This window comes from Urocitellus parryii, chromosome 3 (assembly GCF_045843805.1).
Source record: "Urocitellus parryii isolate mUroPar1 chromosome 3, mUroPar1.hap1, whole genome shotgun sequence".
NCBI lineage: Eukaryota > Metazoa > Chordata > Mammalia > Rodentia > Sciuridae > Urocitellus > Urocitellus parryii.
In genome coordinates this window covers 93,172,701-93,192,996 of record NC_135533.1, presented here as the reverse complement: position 1 = coordinate 93,192,996, position 20,296 = coordinate 93,172,701, and the positions used below count along the sequence as shown (strand labels likewise).

General features: G+C 39.1%; 1 protein-coding gene across 1 annotated transcript in view; it reads left to right on the top strand.

Moving 5' to 3' along the window:
- The window catches only part of Aoah (acyloxyacyl hydrolase), a 209,591-nt gene that overhangs the window by 152,005 nt on the left and 37,290 nt on the right, over positions 1–20,296 (top strand). Inside the window, exon 13 of the mRNA XM_077796782.1 lies at positions 144–226. Within this exon, the coding sequence (XP_077652908.1) occupies positions 144–226 (83 nt within the window). The remainder of the gene's footprint in view (positions 1–143; positions 227–20,296) is intronic.

Genomic DNA, 20,296 nt, shown 5'->3' with positions numbered 1-20,296 from the left:
AAAATAGGGCTGGAGATGTGGCTCAGTGGTTGAGTGCCCCTGAGTTCAATCCCGGGTACCAAAAAACAATAATAATAAGTTTCTTTGAACTTCACCATTAAATGTCCTGACAGTAAATACATAAATACATATATTTGTTTCAGAATTGAAGAAAAATCTATTTACCTTCGTTTACGGAGAAGAAACCACTGTAACCACAGGGACTACCAGAATATTTCAAGAAATGGTATGTAGCTTTCCACATAAGCCTTCAACAAAGTGCTGTAATCATTGGTTTTTACTTTGTAGGTGCCACAAAACCTGAGAATTAGATAAGGATAAAATGAACAGTCTCCCTTCCAACTCTATCGCCCTTTCTGAGCAAAGTTCCCTGGGCTAACAGCCATCTATCTACAGCAAAGGAGGACAAGCACAAGATGCAGTCAAAGAGATAGTTCAGTCAATTTAACAGCAAAGTTCTACAAAGGCCAAGATGTAGGATATTCCAAGCTCAGCTGGCAAGACCTAAATAAGCATTAGCAAGACAAAGGCTGAGCAAAGTCAGGGTCATTGCAAAAGCTCTACTTTCAAAATGGTGCATGTCTCCCAGGTCTCTGCCAAGGTTGGAATTTTAAGTTTTAGCCATGTAGGTTTCCACCTCTCATCTTGGACCTAGAGATGGGTCTATTGCTACAGGAACTTGATGAAACTCCTGTTTGACAAACTAGAGCCTAGCTAATGCTAATGAATTGCCATGTAATGTTTTGTGACACCAGAACACAGAGATGGCAAACAGTGTGTGCAGTGCTACTCCATCTTGCTGAGCCTGGGGAACATACTCTAATCAACCTTGGCACTTGGATCTGCTACACCCAGAGTCTGCCTAAGCAGGTCTCACAACGCAGCATGTCTGACAATCATCATCAACAGATTAGACTTGGCACATGAAGTTAAACCTATTTGCCATCCCTGTGCCATCTCTAATTAACTTAAGATGTAGAGGAATTTTCCAAGCCACATGAGTTTTAACTAAATACGCTACCTACAACTAATGTATTTCCTAAAATAAATATTCTCCTCCAAATAAGTGTTCTACCATTCTAAGAATAACAGATTTTAAAAAAAAAACTAATAAATAGTAGCTGCCATTTACTGAGCCCCTACCAAGTGCTGAGAACATTTTATGTATAATTCAGTTAATCCTTTCCATTGTAAACACTGTCAGACAAGTAGTATTATATTTCCTCAGTGCTAAGACACCACTGATTGTTAGAGCACTGGGGGGTGTTAAGCCAGGGAAAGGGGAAGGAAAAATTGCAATGTTCACATTGATTGCAGAACTCAACCCAATGATTGAGTGTGTTAAAATTTATTTCTAAGAATGGAGGAATTATAAGGCTATTCACACTGTTGCCTCTGAGAAAATGGAGACACAGATAGGCAGAGAATCTTGTGCCAGGTCACAGAGATAGTAAGTTACAGGACTGGATCGTCTACCCTGGTTGTCTGACTCGACTCAGACACCAACAAAGATAATCAACCACTAGTCTATGACCTGAGATGATCTTTAAAAAGAAGTCGACCTTAACCTCTCTAGCCGATAATTTCTGGGCAGTTACCATCGATCCTAGCTGTGAATCATTACAGGTATGAGCCCCGGCAGTACATTCTCTTTTCCTTTAGTAAGAAATTCAAAAGCCCCAATGCTGTCAAACACTGTCTTTCAATGCAGACTAAAAAACAAAAGGAGCAAAAGCTCATCTGTGTGGAATATTATGCAACTCTAGAAATGATGGCTAACAGTCTATTTTTTATTTGGAAGAATAAAACTTTGCCAAAATATAAAACTGGATATCATACTTCAATTTCTGCCACATTAAAAAAAACAGCTGTAGGGGCTGGGGATGTGGCTCAAGCGGTAGCGCGCTCGCCTGGCATGCGTGCGGCCCGGGTTCGATCCTCAGCACCACATACAGACAAAGATGTTGTGTCCGCTGAGAACTAAAAAATAAATATTAAAAACTCTCTCTCTCTCTCTCTTCTCTCTCTCTCTCCTCTCTCTTTAAAAAAAAAATTAAAAAAAAACAGCTGTATCAAAGAAGAAAGATTGATAGAAAATATACCAGTATCATCCATTATGTTTGATAAATATAGGTGATTACTACCTCCTCCCGACTTTTCTGTTTCCAAAAGGTTTCATTTATTTGTAGCAATAACCTGTTTAAACTCCTGGAAATAAATTGAGTCTGGAAATAGTAATGGAGTTTCGCAGGGTAACAAGCTGGGTAGTGTAGAATACTGAGACAGAAGATTCTGTGAGAAATGCAAACTGGAGGGTGTTCTCTCTCCACGCGGCTTCCATACCCACATTTCTCTTTCCTGAGACCCAGACATGTCAACATCACTTTCCTACCCATAATGAATACAGTAGCCTTTTATAAAATCATAAAGACCAGAGTAAGGTACTCCAAAAGGTTCCCTGGACAATTGATAATGGAGGGTTCTCCTTGAGTGACCTGTCATACTGACAACATTCCTTTAAAATTCTATTGGATAATACAGGGAGAGAAAATGGAAATGGGAGGAGGATCTCATGGTGAAAACATGTCAAAAATGTGATGGATACCTGTGTGTTCTGCCAGACTTCATCTAATGAATAGATACAGGGGAGGAATGGATATTTCTTTCCTTTTCTTTGAATTTGAAACCTTAAGAAATGTATAAAAATGTGCACCTTGTCTAGTATTACTTCTTTGAAGATGCTTCTTGACTTTTTTTCTAAGAATGTAATTCTAAAAGGATTCTTTTTATTTATTTATTTATTTATTTTAGATTCTCGTAGTTACTCATTATTTGATGCCCTGGTTTCATCATTCTCCAGCCCCTCTTCCTATTTTCTGTTGTTTTTCCTTGCTCTGGGTTTTCTTTTGATATTATGCAGCATGTAACCTGACTACCCACGCCAAGTTATTTCAATTACTCCCCAAGGTTTTTATTAGATATAGGAAAAATCAGCTTTCCACATTCTGCATATTTATAGTGCTGCACTGATTTTTTAGAACCAGCCAGAGAGAAAGAGGAAAAAGGGAAGAAAGAGTTGAATGGAATATTAAGACGTTTCTTAAAAATTGTATAGTAAGAATTAAAGGAAACAGCTCCTATTTTCCTCTTTACCTTTATATAAGAGATCTCAAATTTTTCTATAGCAACCTCTCTGTTATAGAATCATTGCCAGGGATTATAGAGCATTTTAAACTGTAAAATGTAGAAGTCATTTTTAATTCAGGAATAATTTCCTAGCATGGGGGTTAAGAATGATCGGGTTCCTGCCAAGTTATCTTTATGATCAGCAAAGGACATGGTTGGCAGTGGCTCTTACAGCTTCCAACAAGATGAAACAGCCCAGGGAAGGAGGCAGCCAGTGCACTGAAGGGGAAAAGGGTCAAAATGCTGTGGAGTTGGCCGGCTCCCCACAGAACACCCCCTTACCATCCTGAACATGAGGTCCAGAAAACAGAGAGCAAAGGCTTCCCTCTCCTACTGCCTCATAAAATCTTCTTTCCTTAAAGTGCAAAACAGAACTGGCTTTGAATTTTGGCCCTGGAATGGGTGTGGGTCTTGGGTCAGGCACTTAATCTTTCTAGCCTGCTGCTGCATCCATGAAGTGGGGATCCTGGTTCAGTAAGCACAGTTTCCAAAGACCACCTGGATCTTACTGTGGGTTGGCTAGATGACAAGCCAGCTTGAGGGGGCCCTCTTCAACTTGGCCTTCTCAGGGGGAAGGGGGAGGTTGCACCCAAACTGAGTTAGGGGAATGGAAGGGACAGTTGCCTTCTCTTTTTGCAGTCCTACTCTGTTAAAGCCAGTTTCCTAAACTATGGCACATGACATTGTAACTGCATCACAAAACCAGGTGCATGATAGACCTAGAAAGGGCCACCACCCACAACAAGGATAATGACAGTATATACCCGAACAGCACGGGGCTGCTGTGGGTTGAATGAGAAGCCACAGGGCTTCCTGAATGTCCACCACTGGAGAGCCACTGAAACGACTGATGCAAGCTCCCTCTTACTACATGTACTTTCATTTATTCGTTATTTTCTAAATCAGTCATTTTTTTTCTATATTAATAATTTTTCAAAGAAACAAAATAAGAATAAATTTTAAAAACACAGGAATAGGGGCTGGTGTTGTGACTCAGTGATAGTGCACTCTCCTAGCACGTGTAAGGTGCTGGGTTCCATCCTCAGCACCACATAAAAATAAATTAATTAATTAAAGATATTGTGTTGTGTCCAACTACAACTAAATAAATATACATATACATATACATATACACACACACATATTAAAAACACACACAGGAATAGTAGGAAGAGGCACAGCTCCCCATACTTGAGGGCAACAGAAGGATCACGAGTTGGGCATCCAGGCCCCTGGGGACAATGGCAGGCAGAAAGGTAACCAGGATGAGTGAGGTGCCTGATGGACCTGGCGTATCTTTCAAGAAGGGGCTCCCTCTGAGAGGAAAAGTCTGGGCTGGGATAGGAGTGAGAAGTGAAGGAAATTGGCGATGGCAGTTCTGAGACTGATGGGGAAGCTGGGGCAAAGGACAGGGGATGGAGCCCTGGGTAGTGGAATGTGGCTTCAGCCTTCAAAGGCATTCAGGACTCCGCTGGAGGAGCTGAAGGAACCAAAAGGAAGGGCAGGGCTAAGGGAGGGAAGGAGTAAAGGCTGAATCTCTAATGGTAAAGGAGCTGAGGAAAGGAAGAGGCCGGGGGGCAACCTTGGCTGGTTGAACTGGGAGCTCTGGACTATACTGGGGACCAAGGGTAGAGGAAAAGCAGATAAGAGTCTTCATCTTCTCTCCAGCAAAGATGTTCACCCCTCAGAGACCAGACCACAAATGAGGCAGTGCCAGAGATATCCAGCCCACCTAAGTGGCCATCAGGGCAAACATGAGCCCTAAGCCATGTCTCATACCTAAGCAATATGTTCTGCTCTTTGGGACCTGGGCACTATTCTTGAGCCTCTTGCTTGGTGAGGACTCAGTAAATATGAGCTCTTACTTTGCCTTCCTTGTCCTTGCCTGGTTTAATGCTCCCTCATCCCCAAACTCACAGGGCCAACTACTCCATTCAGACCCTATGTTCATGCCTACGTTCTTGCATCTTCTTGAACTTGTGGTTGAGTTATTTGCTTTAAGACTGGCTTCTCAGCTGAAGAGGGAACAGGAGCCACATGGGGCTGACATTTGTATTTATAGCCCTGAGCTCAACATCTGATGCACATAGTAGGGTCACACACCTTCTTAACCTGAATGTTTCTCAGTAGTTACATTGAACCTATGCAGAGAAATAAAATGTAAACAATAATCCTTTGCCAACCTAAATACCCCATGCTGGGCAAAACCCACAACTGGCAGGATCATGCTTCATTTAAAATAAAGGGTAGGGATGACTATGAGATATCCACTTTCCCCTGTTAGGATGCCGTTATCAAAAACAAGTGTTGCTGAGGATGTGGAGAAACACACCCTCATGCATTGTTGGTAGGAATGTAAAGTGTATCTACTTTATAAAATCATATAGTGATTCCTCAGAAAATTAAAAATTGAACTAGCATATGATCCAATAATACTGCTTCTGAATATTAATCCAAAAGAATTGAGAAATGGAACTTAAAAAGATATCTGCACTTAGTTCATTGAAGCATGATTCATAATAGCCAAGAGGTGGAAACAACCTAACTCTCCATCAACACACAAGTGAATAGTGAAAATCGGTATGTAAACAAAATGGAACACTATTCAGCCTTTTCAAAGGAAGGGAATTCTGCCGTATGCAACAACATGGATGAACTCTAAGGTCATGATTCTAAGTGAAATAAGCCAGGGACAGAAGGATTGCATGATTCCACTTTTATAAGGCATCTAAAGTTGTTGAACTTATATAAGAAAAGAGTAGAAAATTGGTCATTTAGGGTCTTGGAGGGAGGAGGAATGGGGAGTTGCTATTCAACAGGAATGCCATTTCATTATGCAAGATGATTAGGTTCTAGACAGCTACCATGCAGGAACATGCCTCTAGCTAATTATACTGTATTGTGCACTTAACAAATTCCTTAAGAAGGTAATTCCCTTGTTAAGAGTTCTTACCACAATAAAATTTAAAATAAGTAGATAAATGCAAGACAAAAAGATAAAATAAAGTGTAGAAGGAAAGCAAATTGTTAAAATGGTATGAAATACAAATAAAGTAAGTATAAAGTATCCATAAGGCATATTCTTTCAAAATAAATAAAACTCATCTGTTTTTAAAAGCAAACAAATCCCAGTCCTGAATCTCCACTACCGCAACACACACTTGCAGAGCAAGATGCTGTGGTGGGTTTATGGGATGCACGGGCCCTCTAGTTTGCACATGAGACTTCACTGGAATCTTATGCCTTTTTCAGGGACAACCTTTCCCATTTTGGTTTGGCAAATATAGCAAAATGTTTTTGTAAACATTTGGGGAAAATTTGTTTCAGAAATTCAAAAGTGTTTAAATGCATGTTTTCCCAGGACCAATCTCCCATCCACACAGAGAAAGGCATCCCCTCTCTGTGCACTTACAAGGAGAGTGGTGGGGGGGCAGGGGACTAGCTTGAAGTATCCAGAGATGAGGAGTGGAGAACTGCAACACCTTGCTCAAGCACAGTGTTTGAGGTCTCACCCCCTCATCCATGCCACCCCTCAGCCCCTTGCCTCAAACTAAGTTTGGTCTCAAACCTCTTAGGTTCTTTACCCTCCCCCAGCCCCACACTCCACACTCTGAAAAAAACTTCATCTGGTTGTTCCCTTCTTCAGAGTTTGGTTAAACCATCTGGAGAATGGGAGAGAATGGAACAGACCTAGAGAAACTAGGAGAAAGGGGCAAAATTCAAGATGGTCTAGGAAATCCATAATCGGGTCATATATAGAAAACAGTATTGGGAAGACTACGTGGAAAATATTGGGAGAGAAACTTGAGCAGGGAAAGGTGAGGGGAGAATTTCTAAGAGGGGTTGAGTAGGAAGGCCCTGGAGGGAAGGAAAGATAGAAGAAAGGGGATTCTTACATGAAGCAAGGAACTGTGTGACCATGACAGCTATGTTGTGAGGAGAGCCCAGTACTCCTTTTTGATGGCTGCCTGAACTGTCTCCCCAACACATCGCTGCTCTGATCACAAGCCACAGGAGATTACTGGCAGACAAGGTTTCCATCAGCATAAATTACATTACCTTATCTGTAAACTACAAACACAGGACAACTCACTCTTATCTCTCTCCAGTGAAAAACCAGGGGACACACAGGCCCTAGATTCATTAATTCTTTATAGCATCATTAATTCTGCTAATATTTTTGAGCACCAGTAACAACAACAGGCACAGAAGATAAAAAGACTTTTATCTAATGTTAACACATGCTTTGATCTCTAAGTCCTGACCTCTGATTGGCTGATTCTATGAATTCTGTGAGTCATTTCTTCTTTGTAAATTTCCCTATGTGTAAAATAAAGGATTTATAGTTGATGAGTCTCAACTTTCATCCAAGCTCTATGAGTTTGGATTGCTATATCAGCTAGCAAGCCATAGGCTCAGACAATGTTTGGTTTTTTTTTTTTTTTTTTTTTGCTTTTTAATTTGTTGCTGTCATTTAAAAATTAAGCGTGTTACTAAAAATTCAGCTTTCTGTTCATCTTAAAATATCACTAGCTCTGGCAGCACTGGGCCACACTCTTGCTTGGCAACAGTTGGTGGGAGCTGGGAGGTGGACTTCCCTTGAGGTACAGTATATGCTATGCAGTCCTGTTCTGCTCATGTACACCTAGCTGTTGGGCCCTATGGCCACTTGAATTTTCAACCCTCTCCCAAGTGGCTGGAAGTGGCTGGAAGCTACTCAAGTGAAAGCAAGACAAGGCCTTTAGGGCCCAGCAAGTTAGAAAAACTTCCAAGAATAAAGATAACTCTAGAGAGTAGACCAGACCCTAGGAGTTGAGGGTACTGGATACACCATTTCAAAATGTGCCTCTTCAGCATGCGGATTATTTTGAGTTAATAGCCACTTGTGAACTTGCAGACAAAAGAAAAAATCTAAAGCAATGAATGCATAAGCTTTCCTTATGTACAGGAAATGTACATTTATTAAGGAAATTTTCATTAAGAAGAGGACTCTTAACAACCTGTATTAGTGGAGAAGACCTCCAGTAAAACCTGCATAAAAGAGTGCCTTACAGCCAGGCATGGTGGTGCACACCTGTAATCCCAGCAGTAGGAGAATTGAGAGTTCAAAGCCAGCCTCAGCAACAGTGAGGCACTAAGCAACTCAGGGACCTTGTCTCTAAATAAAATACAAAAAAGGGCTGGGGATGTGGCTCAGTGGTCAAGTGCCCCTGAGTTCAATCCCCAGTATCCTCACCCACAAAAAAAGAGTTGCTTACAGCTCTTCCTGATTACATTCCCATAACTTGCTTCCCCGACCCAAAAACCAATCCTTTTTCCTTTAACCTAAAATGGTATATAAACCCAAGTTCTAACCAGACTTTTGTATTGCTCATTGTTAGGTGCTCCCATGTGTACATGTGCTCCCAAGAAGTACACATGTTAATATACATCTGCTTATTTTCTCTTGTAAATCTGTCATTGGCGGGTAGATTGTATAAGGCCCCAGGTGGAGAACCTGAGCTGGGTTCAGGAAAAGATCTTGTCTCTGTCTTGCAGCGTCCAGCTGAAAGAGGGAAGCTGCCTCTGAAAGCCTTCTGAGTACATCAAGGAGTAGTACACTCTGCTGCTAGACTTAAAGAAAACTAACAAAGGAGCATGCTTCCCCAGTGAGCAAGAGTATTGTCAAAGGAGCTAGCCCTGTGCACAGAAACACCACTACTCCATGCCAGGAAAAAAAAAAAAACCAGGTTGATGTCCTTTCAGAACCTAGTCAGTTAATCACATATTTCTAGGAAAATTGCTAGAGACCATGAATTAAGATCCAACTCTCCAGGCCCATCCTTAACAGTGTGAGTGAATTCAACTGCAGAGATGTATGAGTATTATTATTATTATTATTATTATTATCACATTTATATTTTTTATATATTTTAGCTAACACTAAATATCTTCTCTAAGACACTATGACAAGTACTTTACATACTCTACCCACATTCAATCTATGAAATAATTCCATTTTGCAAAAGAGGAAATCTGAGACTCAGAAAGATTAAGTAACTACAGTCCACTAGGTCATCGGTAGCAAATCTTCAACTGTATGTGTCTCACGCTGAATGCTATGGTCCCAACCATGCCATACTGACCCCCTTTCAGGTTCTGGCCTTAAAAGTCACCAACTTGCTGCCTTGAATAATCAACACCTGTCCTGGACTTAGCTGAGTGTCAGAATGAGACACCTTCACCCAACGTTCTATGCCAGTTCTCTTTGTCGAAAGTAGTCTCATCTCCTTGGAAAGGAATAGAGGCAAGAAAAAGAAGTAAAAGTAGAATGAGCAGATAAACTGCAAATGAACTGGAAAAAAATAGATATTAAGCCAGGCTTAGCTGAATTCAGTTATTTTAAGACATCACCGTGGTCTGTATCTGGAACAAAACAAGTTTTGTACCTTTTACAAGCTAACTGAGCTTTCGCCATTGTATTCTTTCCAGAAATTGCATAACCTGAGTTTAATCATGAGGACACATAAAAAAAAAAACAGATTGAGAGACATTTCACACAAAGAATTGCACAGTACTGCTCAACTGCTCATAAGTGTCAAGGTCACAAAAGATAAAGACTAAGCAATCAATCCAGATTAAAGGAGTCTTGAGCTAAATACAGTATGCAATCCTGGATTAGATCCTGGATCCCAAGAAAGTGCTCATTAATGGACAATTAATGAAAATTAAATGAGGTCTATAGATAAGACAGTAATACCAATATTAATTTCTTGATTTGGGTCATTGTATCATGATTATTATAGATGTCCACATTTAGGGAAACTGGGTGAAGGGTATATGCAAATCCTTTATTCTATTTTTCCAGACTTTTAGCAATTACATCAAAATGAAAAATTTAAAACAATTTTTTTTAATAGCCACAGGGGAGCATTGGAGAGGAGCACAGAAGTCACCTTTGTTAAGCTGAAGTAGGCCTTCAGAAAGTATGTGGTGAGCCCAACTACTGGGTTGAGTATTTGGTCTCAATCCAAAACCTTGACAGACGATGACAGAATTATTTATAACAGAACAACTAGGACATTTCTGTTTGGGGAGCTTTGACACAGTGTGGTCACAGTGACAGAGACAGATTTTAGAAATAATTTTGAAATGCTTGATCTAAAAAAAAAAATGCATAGAGACACATTTAATACCCACAGGTGTCAAAAGCTGCTATTTCTCATCAGGATCAAATTTATCTCCAAGATTCAGTGTTTAATTATAATAGAAACTTTTAAAAAGAGAAATATCCCAATATGATACATCTAAAAGTGACACAATCCACCCTTTTACTACTTATTATTCTCATCTTTCATTCTTGCAAGATTTTAGGATTGAAAGGGTCATTAAGTGATGAAGATAGTCTGATTCAAGTGGGACTATTTCTTAGGATTTATTCATGCAACCCATCTAGGTCGGAGCAGGACCCATGACAGAGATTATAATATAAAGAGTATGGACTTCTGATCTCTCTGTTTTGTCAAGATGTTCATCTGTGCGGCTTGTGTCAGCGTACCTGCCGGGGGAAAATTCAGAAGCAAATATCTTACATTTTTAAAAATGTAATGGCCAGGGATCCTGAATCCTAAGGGGTTTCCTTTCAATACTCTCTTTTTTTAGAGGTTTAGATAAAAGATACCAAGGAGAAAGTTATCCACTACTTGTATTGATAACTGAAAAGAACGTGGCATTTACATCTGCCCCAAAGCATCCTGGGAGGTGCCTTTTGCCTCTGGTCTTCTCTTTCTTTCTCTCCAGTATTGCAATAGGAATAGAAATAGGAAGGTGAGCAAGACAAAGCCCCTGCCTTCAAGGACATCATTAACTAGAAGTGAAAGAGAGACAACTAAGGAAATAACCATGGTCCTGTTAAAGCGGCACTAAAGTAGAAGCAGGTTGAGGTCTCTGGAGGGGAGAGGCACTTAATTCTGCCTGGACAAGTAGAGGAAGACTTCACAGAAAAGTTAAAGCTTGTGCAGAGAGCCCTGCAGAAATAAGTGAGAAAAAAGTTACAGAGAGATGGTAACTCAGGGCAGGGAGGCTCTGAGGGAAAAACATCTTTGGGGAAGAGGGAGAGGAAAATCCAACATAGCTGAAGGATACTTGTGGGGCCGTGTCAAGTGTTGAGACTGGGAGGTAGTTTAGATCCACCATGGGAAGACTCTTACATTCTTTTAAGAAATAATGTTTTCAGGAATCACTGACATAGTTTGTTGTTGAAATCTAGAATCACACTTCTGAATTTAAAAGCATTTTCACTAGTAGAAACACCATCCAAAACTGTCAAAACAAACAATTATTAAATATCTACTATTCTGAGCTCAAGGTCAATATATTAGTCTGTTCATTGCAAGCAAACATTCTTAGAGGAAACAAGGAATTTAAATTTCTCATGATAGGTTTTTTTTTCAACTGGATTATACAAATCATTCTTCTGAACATGCTTTCTAAATTAAGAAAATGCAAACAAAGTATGCATTACTTTTAATCTAATTCATATTAAATACTATTAGGTTTATTTTAGGTCAATATATGACACTATATTTTCCATTAATTTTTTTTGTACTCTTTATAATGCATCCAGGGCTCTGGTTCCAGGTACAATAGAGTAAGCACAGTTGCTATAGTTTGGATCTTCAATGTCTCCAAAAGGCCCTTTTGTTGAAGGCTTGGTCACCAGTCTGGGTGCTACTGGAAAGTGGTGGAACCCTCAGAAGGTTAGGCCAAGTGTAAGGAATTTAGATCATTCAAGGATGCCCTTGAAGGGGATACTGGGACTCTAGTTCTTTCCTTTCTTTTATTGTTTCTTGACCACCAAGAGGTGAACAGGTCTCCTCTGCCATGCTCTCCCACCATAGTGTACTATGCTGCCACAGGCCCAAAACAACAGGGTCAAGCAACTGCAGACTAAAACCTCTGAAACTGTGAGCCAAAATAAATATTCCTCCTTATAATTTCACTACTTCAGGTAATTTGTCACCTTATGGAAAGCTAATGCACAATCCACACTCTCTCTCCCCCCTGACTACAACTACAAAACTTGAGCAGAATCTTTGGAAGCTATTGGAGGACTCTGAAAAGTAACCAGCAGACTGACTGGAGAAGAAAACCAGAGTTAGGATTCCCAGCAAACCAGCAGTGAGGTTGGCCTTTTGTGGTCCTCTGATATCTTCAGCCTGGACTCCAGGCAGACTGCAAAAGGAGACAGCGATACAGGAGAGATCGCCTCAGGAAAAACCCTCTGCTATCACTGTAACACAGGAAAAGGGTCTCCCGACAGTGGCAGCAGCAACAGTGGAGACCTGTTTGTACCTAGAATTGTGAAGGATTGGGGTGGACACTGCCTCTCTAGCTGGAAGAATTGTGATTGCAGGAGAGTGGGGGAAATCCCCGTTGCCTTTTTTGTCACTCTGTCCTCCCATCACTCAGTTCTGCCATGACTAAATTTATACATGGAGCCCAACAGAGTGGGATAACTAAAGCCACAACTTTCTAACTGTCGGACCACAGAGGGGACCCAGGGAACCAGAAAATACCAGGGAGATCATGGAGAGGGAGCATCTTTGAAAAGTAACTCCCTAAAATCGATTTGAACTCCTGAACCATGCATTCATGAATCTGATCCTAAGTAGCACACCAAAGACTTTGAGAACTGAACTTAGGCAACTTCCCAGGTTAGAGTAGCTTCTCTGTGGCACGCAAATGAGACAAATTGAAATAACACTGTGAAGGTTTTGAAAATGAAATTGACATTAAAATCACAACCTCACCCAAGACTGGTTAGAATCTGTCACCTGAACCTAACAGGGCTGATTGACTAGGAAGGTAAAAATATTCATATTACTTATAGTATTTAAACAAGATTCAGAGTCTTATAATATTCAAAATGGCCAAGATAAAATCCAAAATTACTTAGCATATGAAAAACCAGAAAAATCTCCACTTACATTTAGAAAACAAAATCAACAGATGTCAATTCCAAACTGACGCAGAACTAGAGTATAATTAAAGGAGCAGTTAAAAAATTCATAGTGAAAAAAAAAATAACTGATTAGTTAAAATACTAAAAAGAAAATTTAAATAAACAAGGCAGAAAGAGAAATAAGAGCAAAATACAAGAAATGAACATAAAACAATGAAATTGTAGACCTAAATTCAAATATATTAATGATTACAATAAATGCAAATTGCTAAACATATCTATTAAAAACAACCAGAATGGATTTTAAAATAATGACTTGGTATTGGGGTTGGAGCTCACTGGTTTAGCATCACAAGGCTCTGAATTCAATATTTAACACCAAACACACAAAAATGAAAAAAGAAAAGAAAAAGGCAAATGATGCTGTCTATAAGAAACTCCTTTCAAATACAATGTTAAATATAAATTAAATCATATAACAGATAATACCAAGACAACACTAATCAAAATAAGCTGCAATTACTATATTAATATCAGATAAAATTAACTTCCAAGCCAAGACAATTACCAGTAACCAAGAAAGATATTACATAACAATAAGGGGATTAATTTGCCAAAAGAGTGTAACAATACTGAATATACATATACCTAACAACAGAGCTTCAAAGTACATCAGGGAAAAATTGACAAAACAGATAGAATAAATAGACACAACTATAATTTCAGCTAAAGACATCAACACTGCTCTATTAGTAATCTATAGAACAAGGAAACAAATGATCAATAATGATATAGAATTATCAATCATTTGAATCTAATTGACATTTATAGAACACATTACTCAAAAAACACTAAGCACAGTCTTTTTAACTGCCCATGGACCATTCCCCAAGAATATATTCTGGGTCATAAAATAAACTTTAGCAAATTTAAAAGGACTGAAATTATACAAACTATGTTCTGTCACTGTAATGGAATTAACCTAGATCTCAATTGTAGAACATTACAGAAAAGTTTCCATCATTTAGAAATTAAGTAATATATTTGTAAATAACTACAGATCAAAGAGGAAGTCTCAAAACAATTTAGAAGTATTTTTAATTGGATGAAAATGAAAATGGAAATACAACATATCCAGGTTTTTAGGATGCAGCCAAAAGTATGCTTGAAGGGCAATGCATAGCATTAAAATGTTTATATTTAGAAAAAAGAAATAAAGGCCTTAAATCAATAATCTAAGCTCTTACCTCAAGAAACTAGCAAAAGAAGAGCAAATTAAATCCAAAGCAAGCAGTAGAAAAAGAAATAATAAGGATAAGAATAGAATTGAATTTGAAAATAGAAAGATAATAGAGAAAACCTATGAAACCAAAGCTGATCCTTTGAAAAGATGGATACAATTAATAAACCTCGAGACTAACAGTAAAAAGGGAGAAGACAGATTATCAAAATCGGGATTAAAATAAGGGCAATTACTACAGATCCCACAGACATTAAAATGATAGAAAAGGAATCCTACACATTGAGGTCTCATAGACTATTTGAGATAGTTTTGACTAGCAGTGACACTTCTATGGAAGTTTTTTTTTAGCAATAACAGGTACATTAATGGCATTCTTTTAGGAATGTGTGGAAAAGGGGGAAAAAGTGGTTTCTTGTAGACTCTTAAGCAGCCATAGCAAGAGTAAAGGGGAGAGTGAGGAAAGCCTAACCTAAGGTGGATTGGATGGAAGAGAATGTCTCCCATCAATAAAGATTTATTAAGAAGTAGAATCAAGCCAGGTGCAGTGGCGCACATCTATAATCCCAGCAGCTCTGGAACTGAGGCAGGAGGGTCATGAGTTCAAAGCCAGCCTCAGCCATTATTCGAGGCCCTAAGCAACTCAGAGAGAGACCCTGTCTCTAAAAAAAAAAAAAAATACAAAAAGGGTGGGATGTGGCTCAGTGGTTAAAGCACCCTTGTATTCTATCCCTGGTACCAAAAAAGAAATAGAAACAAGAGTACTTTATAATCAATTGTATGTCTGGGTCAAGAGGTGATGAAGAACAAAGAATAATGGCACAATATCTCATTTAGTAGGCCAAGCAGGTCATTGTGTTTTATCCCAGACAGGGAATAGGGAAAAGAAACTGGGTAGAGTTGGGGAAAATGGAGTTCAATTTTGACCATGGTCCATCTAAGAATTCTAGGGGACATCTTTGGAAAAGTGTCCCTTGAGCAATTGGAAGCATGGGTCCAGGCTCAAATAGAATATTGGAAAGCAGGGGCATACAGTCTGAAGTTCAAATCATGAATTAGTATGGTCTTGCCAAGGAATAAGTATTAGGATGAAAAAAGAAAACCAAAGTTGGGGGCTTGGGTCAAAAAAGAAACAGGAAGCATGAAGGAGAAACAATGCAGGGTCACTGATGAATGGATCAAAGAATATCTTTGATCAGAGTTAAAAGGAGAAGCAGAAAAGCACAATGCCATTAGCAGACAACAGAAGAGAATAACTCCCAAGAAACAGTCCTCAGTGTCTTTTCTCTAGTTTCCTTTCTAAACCAAGGCCAAATAAATTCACTAATGAACACATGCCCTGTGCCTAGTGTTTCAGGAAAAATTCCTTCATTTCAGGATTAGTCATACACACATAAAGTAAGCAAAAAATAAAACCATAAGCAATAAAGATATTGCTGTTTTATTCAGAACCATATGGATGATGATCAGAAGTCAAAAGGTGCCGGGCGTGGTGGTGCACACCTGTAAACCCAGTGCGTCAGGAGGTTGAGGCAGGAGGATAGAGAGTTCAAAGCCAGCCTCAGCAAAAGCAAGGTGCTAAGCAACTCAGTGAGACCCTGTCTCTAAATAAAATACAAAATAGGACTGGGGATGTGGCTCAGTGTTCAAGTGCCCCTGAGTTCAATCCCCGGTAACTCTTCCCTTCCCCAATAAAAAGTCAAAGGACATAGGTCAAAGTATTCCTAAGTACTATGAATGGCGAAGAAAGGGAGAAAATTAGTGTTTACTGATATAAACTGTAAAGGTGTTTATGCAGAAGCTTTTTAAGGCCTGAGAAGAAGGTCTGGGAGTGGATAAGTAAGATGTTGAGAGGGGAAAAGAAAGAGGAAGGGTCTTGCCTCGTTTTCATGATTCCTTTTTCTTTTCTCATTTTATACCCTGTATACACAGACACACACACACACACACACACACACACACACACACACACACATACACCATCTTATCAGAAAGAAGTAAAACAGAGGAGGAGAGGGAGGGGAGTAGTCACAAGATCAATCATCCAATTCTCTTGCTTTTTGATTTTGAACTAAATACATATTGTAAACTGCTGCTAATCATTTTTATCAAATAAAAATATTTTAATAATTTTTAAAACTTTACATAATTAATACCCTGTTATGATCCTCAAACAAAATTTGGGGAAATTTTAAAGTTATTTTAAATAAGTTGATTGTATGTTATACTGTCTATGGGAGGACACAACTGGATTGAGGGCAAACATGACCCCAAACAGTTTTTACCATTACGGGATTAGTTGGCAACATTTTACAATTGACATATTTCACATAAAGTCCCAGATTTCCACCTTCCACTGTGAAATCAGAAAATCTGACAACACTAGCCCTCCATTCTGAATGGCACAAATCTATAGGGACTGAGTAGTGACTGCTCTTTCTAGACAGGGTTAATTATGTACCTCACCTGCCAGCTCTGCAAGTGTCTGAGCTTGTTACCTTTAATCCAGATCATTGCTTCAGACCATTTCATGGCTTGTTTGAGCATTTGCAGTCAATAAACTAAAATGCATCTCATAGTTCTTTCCACAGATTCTTTTGAAAAGAACTACAATAATCTATTTCTGATCATGACTGTCTATTAGCAATGGACGTTACAATGATTAAATAGCTCTCTGAAATGGATCACTAGCTAAGACATTGCTCAATAGCTATAAGATCATGACATAGTCTCTTTCCCTCTCAGGGCCTCATCTGTAAAATGGGATACCTGACCAAATGTCTTCAGGTTCCATTCAGGGCTAATGCTCCATGAAGCTCCTTGACTCTAAAGAGTGCTAGGAGGCAGCGTTTTGAAGCTAATGGTGCAGGAGCTTGAGGGTTCCTCAAACACTTGCTGACCACATGTTTTCATAAAGTTTTCAGTCATAAGATATTTTACCAAAATTGGTTGTGATCCCTCTCTTTCTACTCTGGCTTCTTACTAATGTCAGGACTTGTTTTTGCTTGTTAGTTGTTTGTTTGTATTGTTTTGATGCTAGAGATTGAACCCAGGGAACTCTCTTGTTTGCTGAGGCTGGACTTGAAGGACAAACTTCCTGCCTCAGCCTCCTGAGTCACCAGGATTATAGGTATAATGCCACCTCACCTGGTAATGTCAGGGTTTGTTTTGTGTTTTGCGGGGTTTTTGATTTGTTTGTTTGTTTGTTTTCTTAAAGAGGATCCCCTTAATTGTACAAGAATTGAGAAAACCTGGATGTGCCCTATACAATACAGATAATTATAACAACTGTAGCATTAAACTAAAAAATTATTTCTAACTAGTGTATAAACCACATTGGGTATTTCGCTGGGAATTAATTAACAATTTTTTATCTTAGGAGTTTAGGAAACATCTGAATTTCTTTTGAGATTCAGTTTAATACACCCCTTTTTCAGGGCTTCTCTGAAACTTTATGTTTGTTACTGGATAAATAATTGTAAGCTTCATAAGAAGGGGAATTGTGTCTTTTCTATATATCTTTGCATCCATGGCACCTATTACAATGCCTGGCACATAGTAAGTACCTAATAAATATTGATGAATTAATGAATTAATTTATGAATACCTATTATACTTTTAGCTAATATTCCACATGTCTTTCCAAGAAGAATTTGAGCATTAGTGCCTATTCTGAGCCAAGCACTGAAAGTTACAAGCTCATGTAGAAGACCACTGAAATTGTCTTACCAATTGATTTGAATGCACAGAATATGAGGTGCTTGTTGGCGTGATCAGTTCTGACTCAGCAGAGGAAATGGAAGCTGAAATTCATTTACAAAGGGAGGGCTAACCAATGCTGAGATCATGGGAGGCCCTGCTTTGCTTGCAATGTGCTGTGCCCTATTTAAAAGAGACTGAAAGGGCCAGAGTGCAGACTTTAAAGGCCCACATAGACCATCTTTTTCCCTTAATTGGGGACAGATAAGTCCTCCATTGGAGCACCTTGACAAATAAATTGAATGCTCCTATTCTAAGGTCAAACCTTTTCCATTTCTCTGAATTATAATTATAGAGACCAGCATACAAACTCTGAGCTCCTCAAATGTCTGCCTTCTTTTGCCACATCCCGTTGTCTACAAGCTCTCCTTCCTGCTCACTTCCTCCAGTTCTCGAAATTTTCTCAAATGGCAGCATCAGGAGCAAAATCAGCAATTGGGGAGAAGATTATATACAGAAGAAGGACAATAGAGATTGGGAAGAAAGAGAAAGAAAAAATGCCCAAGAGTCTGGCAAAAGAATAATAAAACTACTAGGAAAAAAAAATTAAAAAGAAGGGTAATTAATAAAAGAGAATAATAGGGCAGTGACAAACTAATTAGATAATCTCATAAAACTGAGACTTCCCAAAGGAAATGGACGGTGAATAAATTTTGGAGCAAAGAGAATTCTGTGCTCATAGTGTGAACACCTATCAGAATAAATAAGTCACTCGGGTAAAAGAATAGGCATTCCTTGCTCCTTGGGTGGCTATTTGTAATTGTTTTTTTTAAATCCACTACAACCAGTTGCCATTGGTCTCCTGTCCTTGTCTGGAGTAGCAAAGGGACATAGGTGATGTTGACAGTGGCATGCCATGACAAGCTTTCATTTTGTTTTCCTTAAGCTCTGTGGGTGCTCTGCACCTCAAATTCCCAGTGCTATGCTAGATAATGAGGAAAATTATTGGCCTAACCAGGTCCTCTAATTTTTTTCCCCACTCATGGCTTGAGCCCTCATTAATTTCCTTTTCTCATTAAGAGAAAAATCAAGGAGTGAGAATTAAACACCTCCTGATTTATTATCCTACTGAAAATGGGAAGTGGAGAGTCATGGGGTGGAACGGAATGAAGAGCCTGGGGACAAGTGAGCATTACAGGGTACCACATCGGCATGCAGGGGCCACACTCCTCTTACCTCTGGAGGAAAATAGAGAGCAATTGAACATCCAGAAATACTTTGAGTCTCTACACTTAGGATCAGTGTTGTAATATCAGGTTTCTTCTCCCAGTGGAGATAATAGGCCCCCCAATTACACTGGGTTTCTCCTCTATTCAAGCTTTTGAACTAGCCTTCAAAAATCATTCCCAGCACTCTATTATATATCTACCCCCACAGACACTACTCCTCGGGTACAGAGGTTGCATCCATCTCATTTGTTACTCCCCTATTAAATGACAGGCTTGTAGCCAGTGCTCACAAAGGAATGCAGGGAATGAAGGAAGGCATGCATGCTGAGATGACTGGTTACCCTTAATTTATATGACCGTGTGCATTTGGGAGGGTGGTACCAGGGATTGAACTCAGGGGCACTCAACCACTGAGCCACATCCCCAACCCTATTTTGTATTGTATTTAAAGATAGGGTCTCACTGAGTTGCTTAGCACCTTGATTTTTGCTGAGGCTGGCTTTGAATTCATAATCCTCCTGCCTCAGTCTCCAGAGCTGCTGGGATTACAAGCATGTACCACCTGCTTATATGCTGACTGTGTGCATTTTTAATAAATACTGCCTCACTCCAAAAATGAAATATAAACATTGTAGGGCAAATCTTCAAAAAAATGAATAAATAAGCCAGCACTTCCAAATGGAAATATACCCAAAATATTGGAGGCAGAAATTTGAAACTGATATGTATAATAATCAAAAGATGGAAACAACCCAAATGTCTGTCAGTATATGAGTAGATAAAGAAAATATGGCCTATATTGGAATATTATTTCATCTTACAAGTAAAGGAATTCTGCTATGTTCTACCACATGGATGAAAGTCAAGGACATTATGCTAAATAAAATAAATCAGTCACAAAAAAAGACAAATTGCATGACCCACCTACATGAAGTACCCAGAACAGTTAAGTTCAGAGAGACTGGGAGAAAACGGTACTGATTAGAGCTATCAGTCATT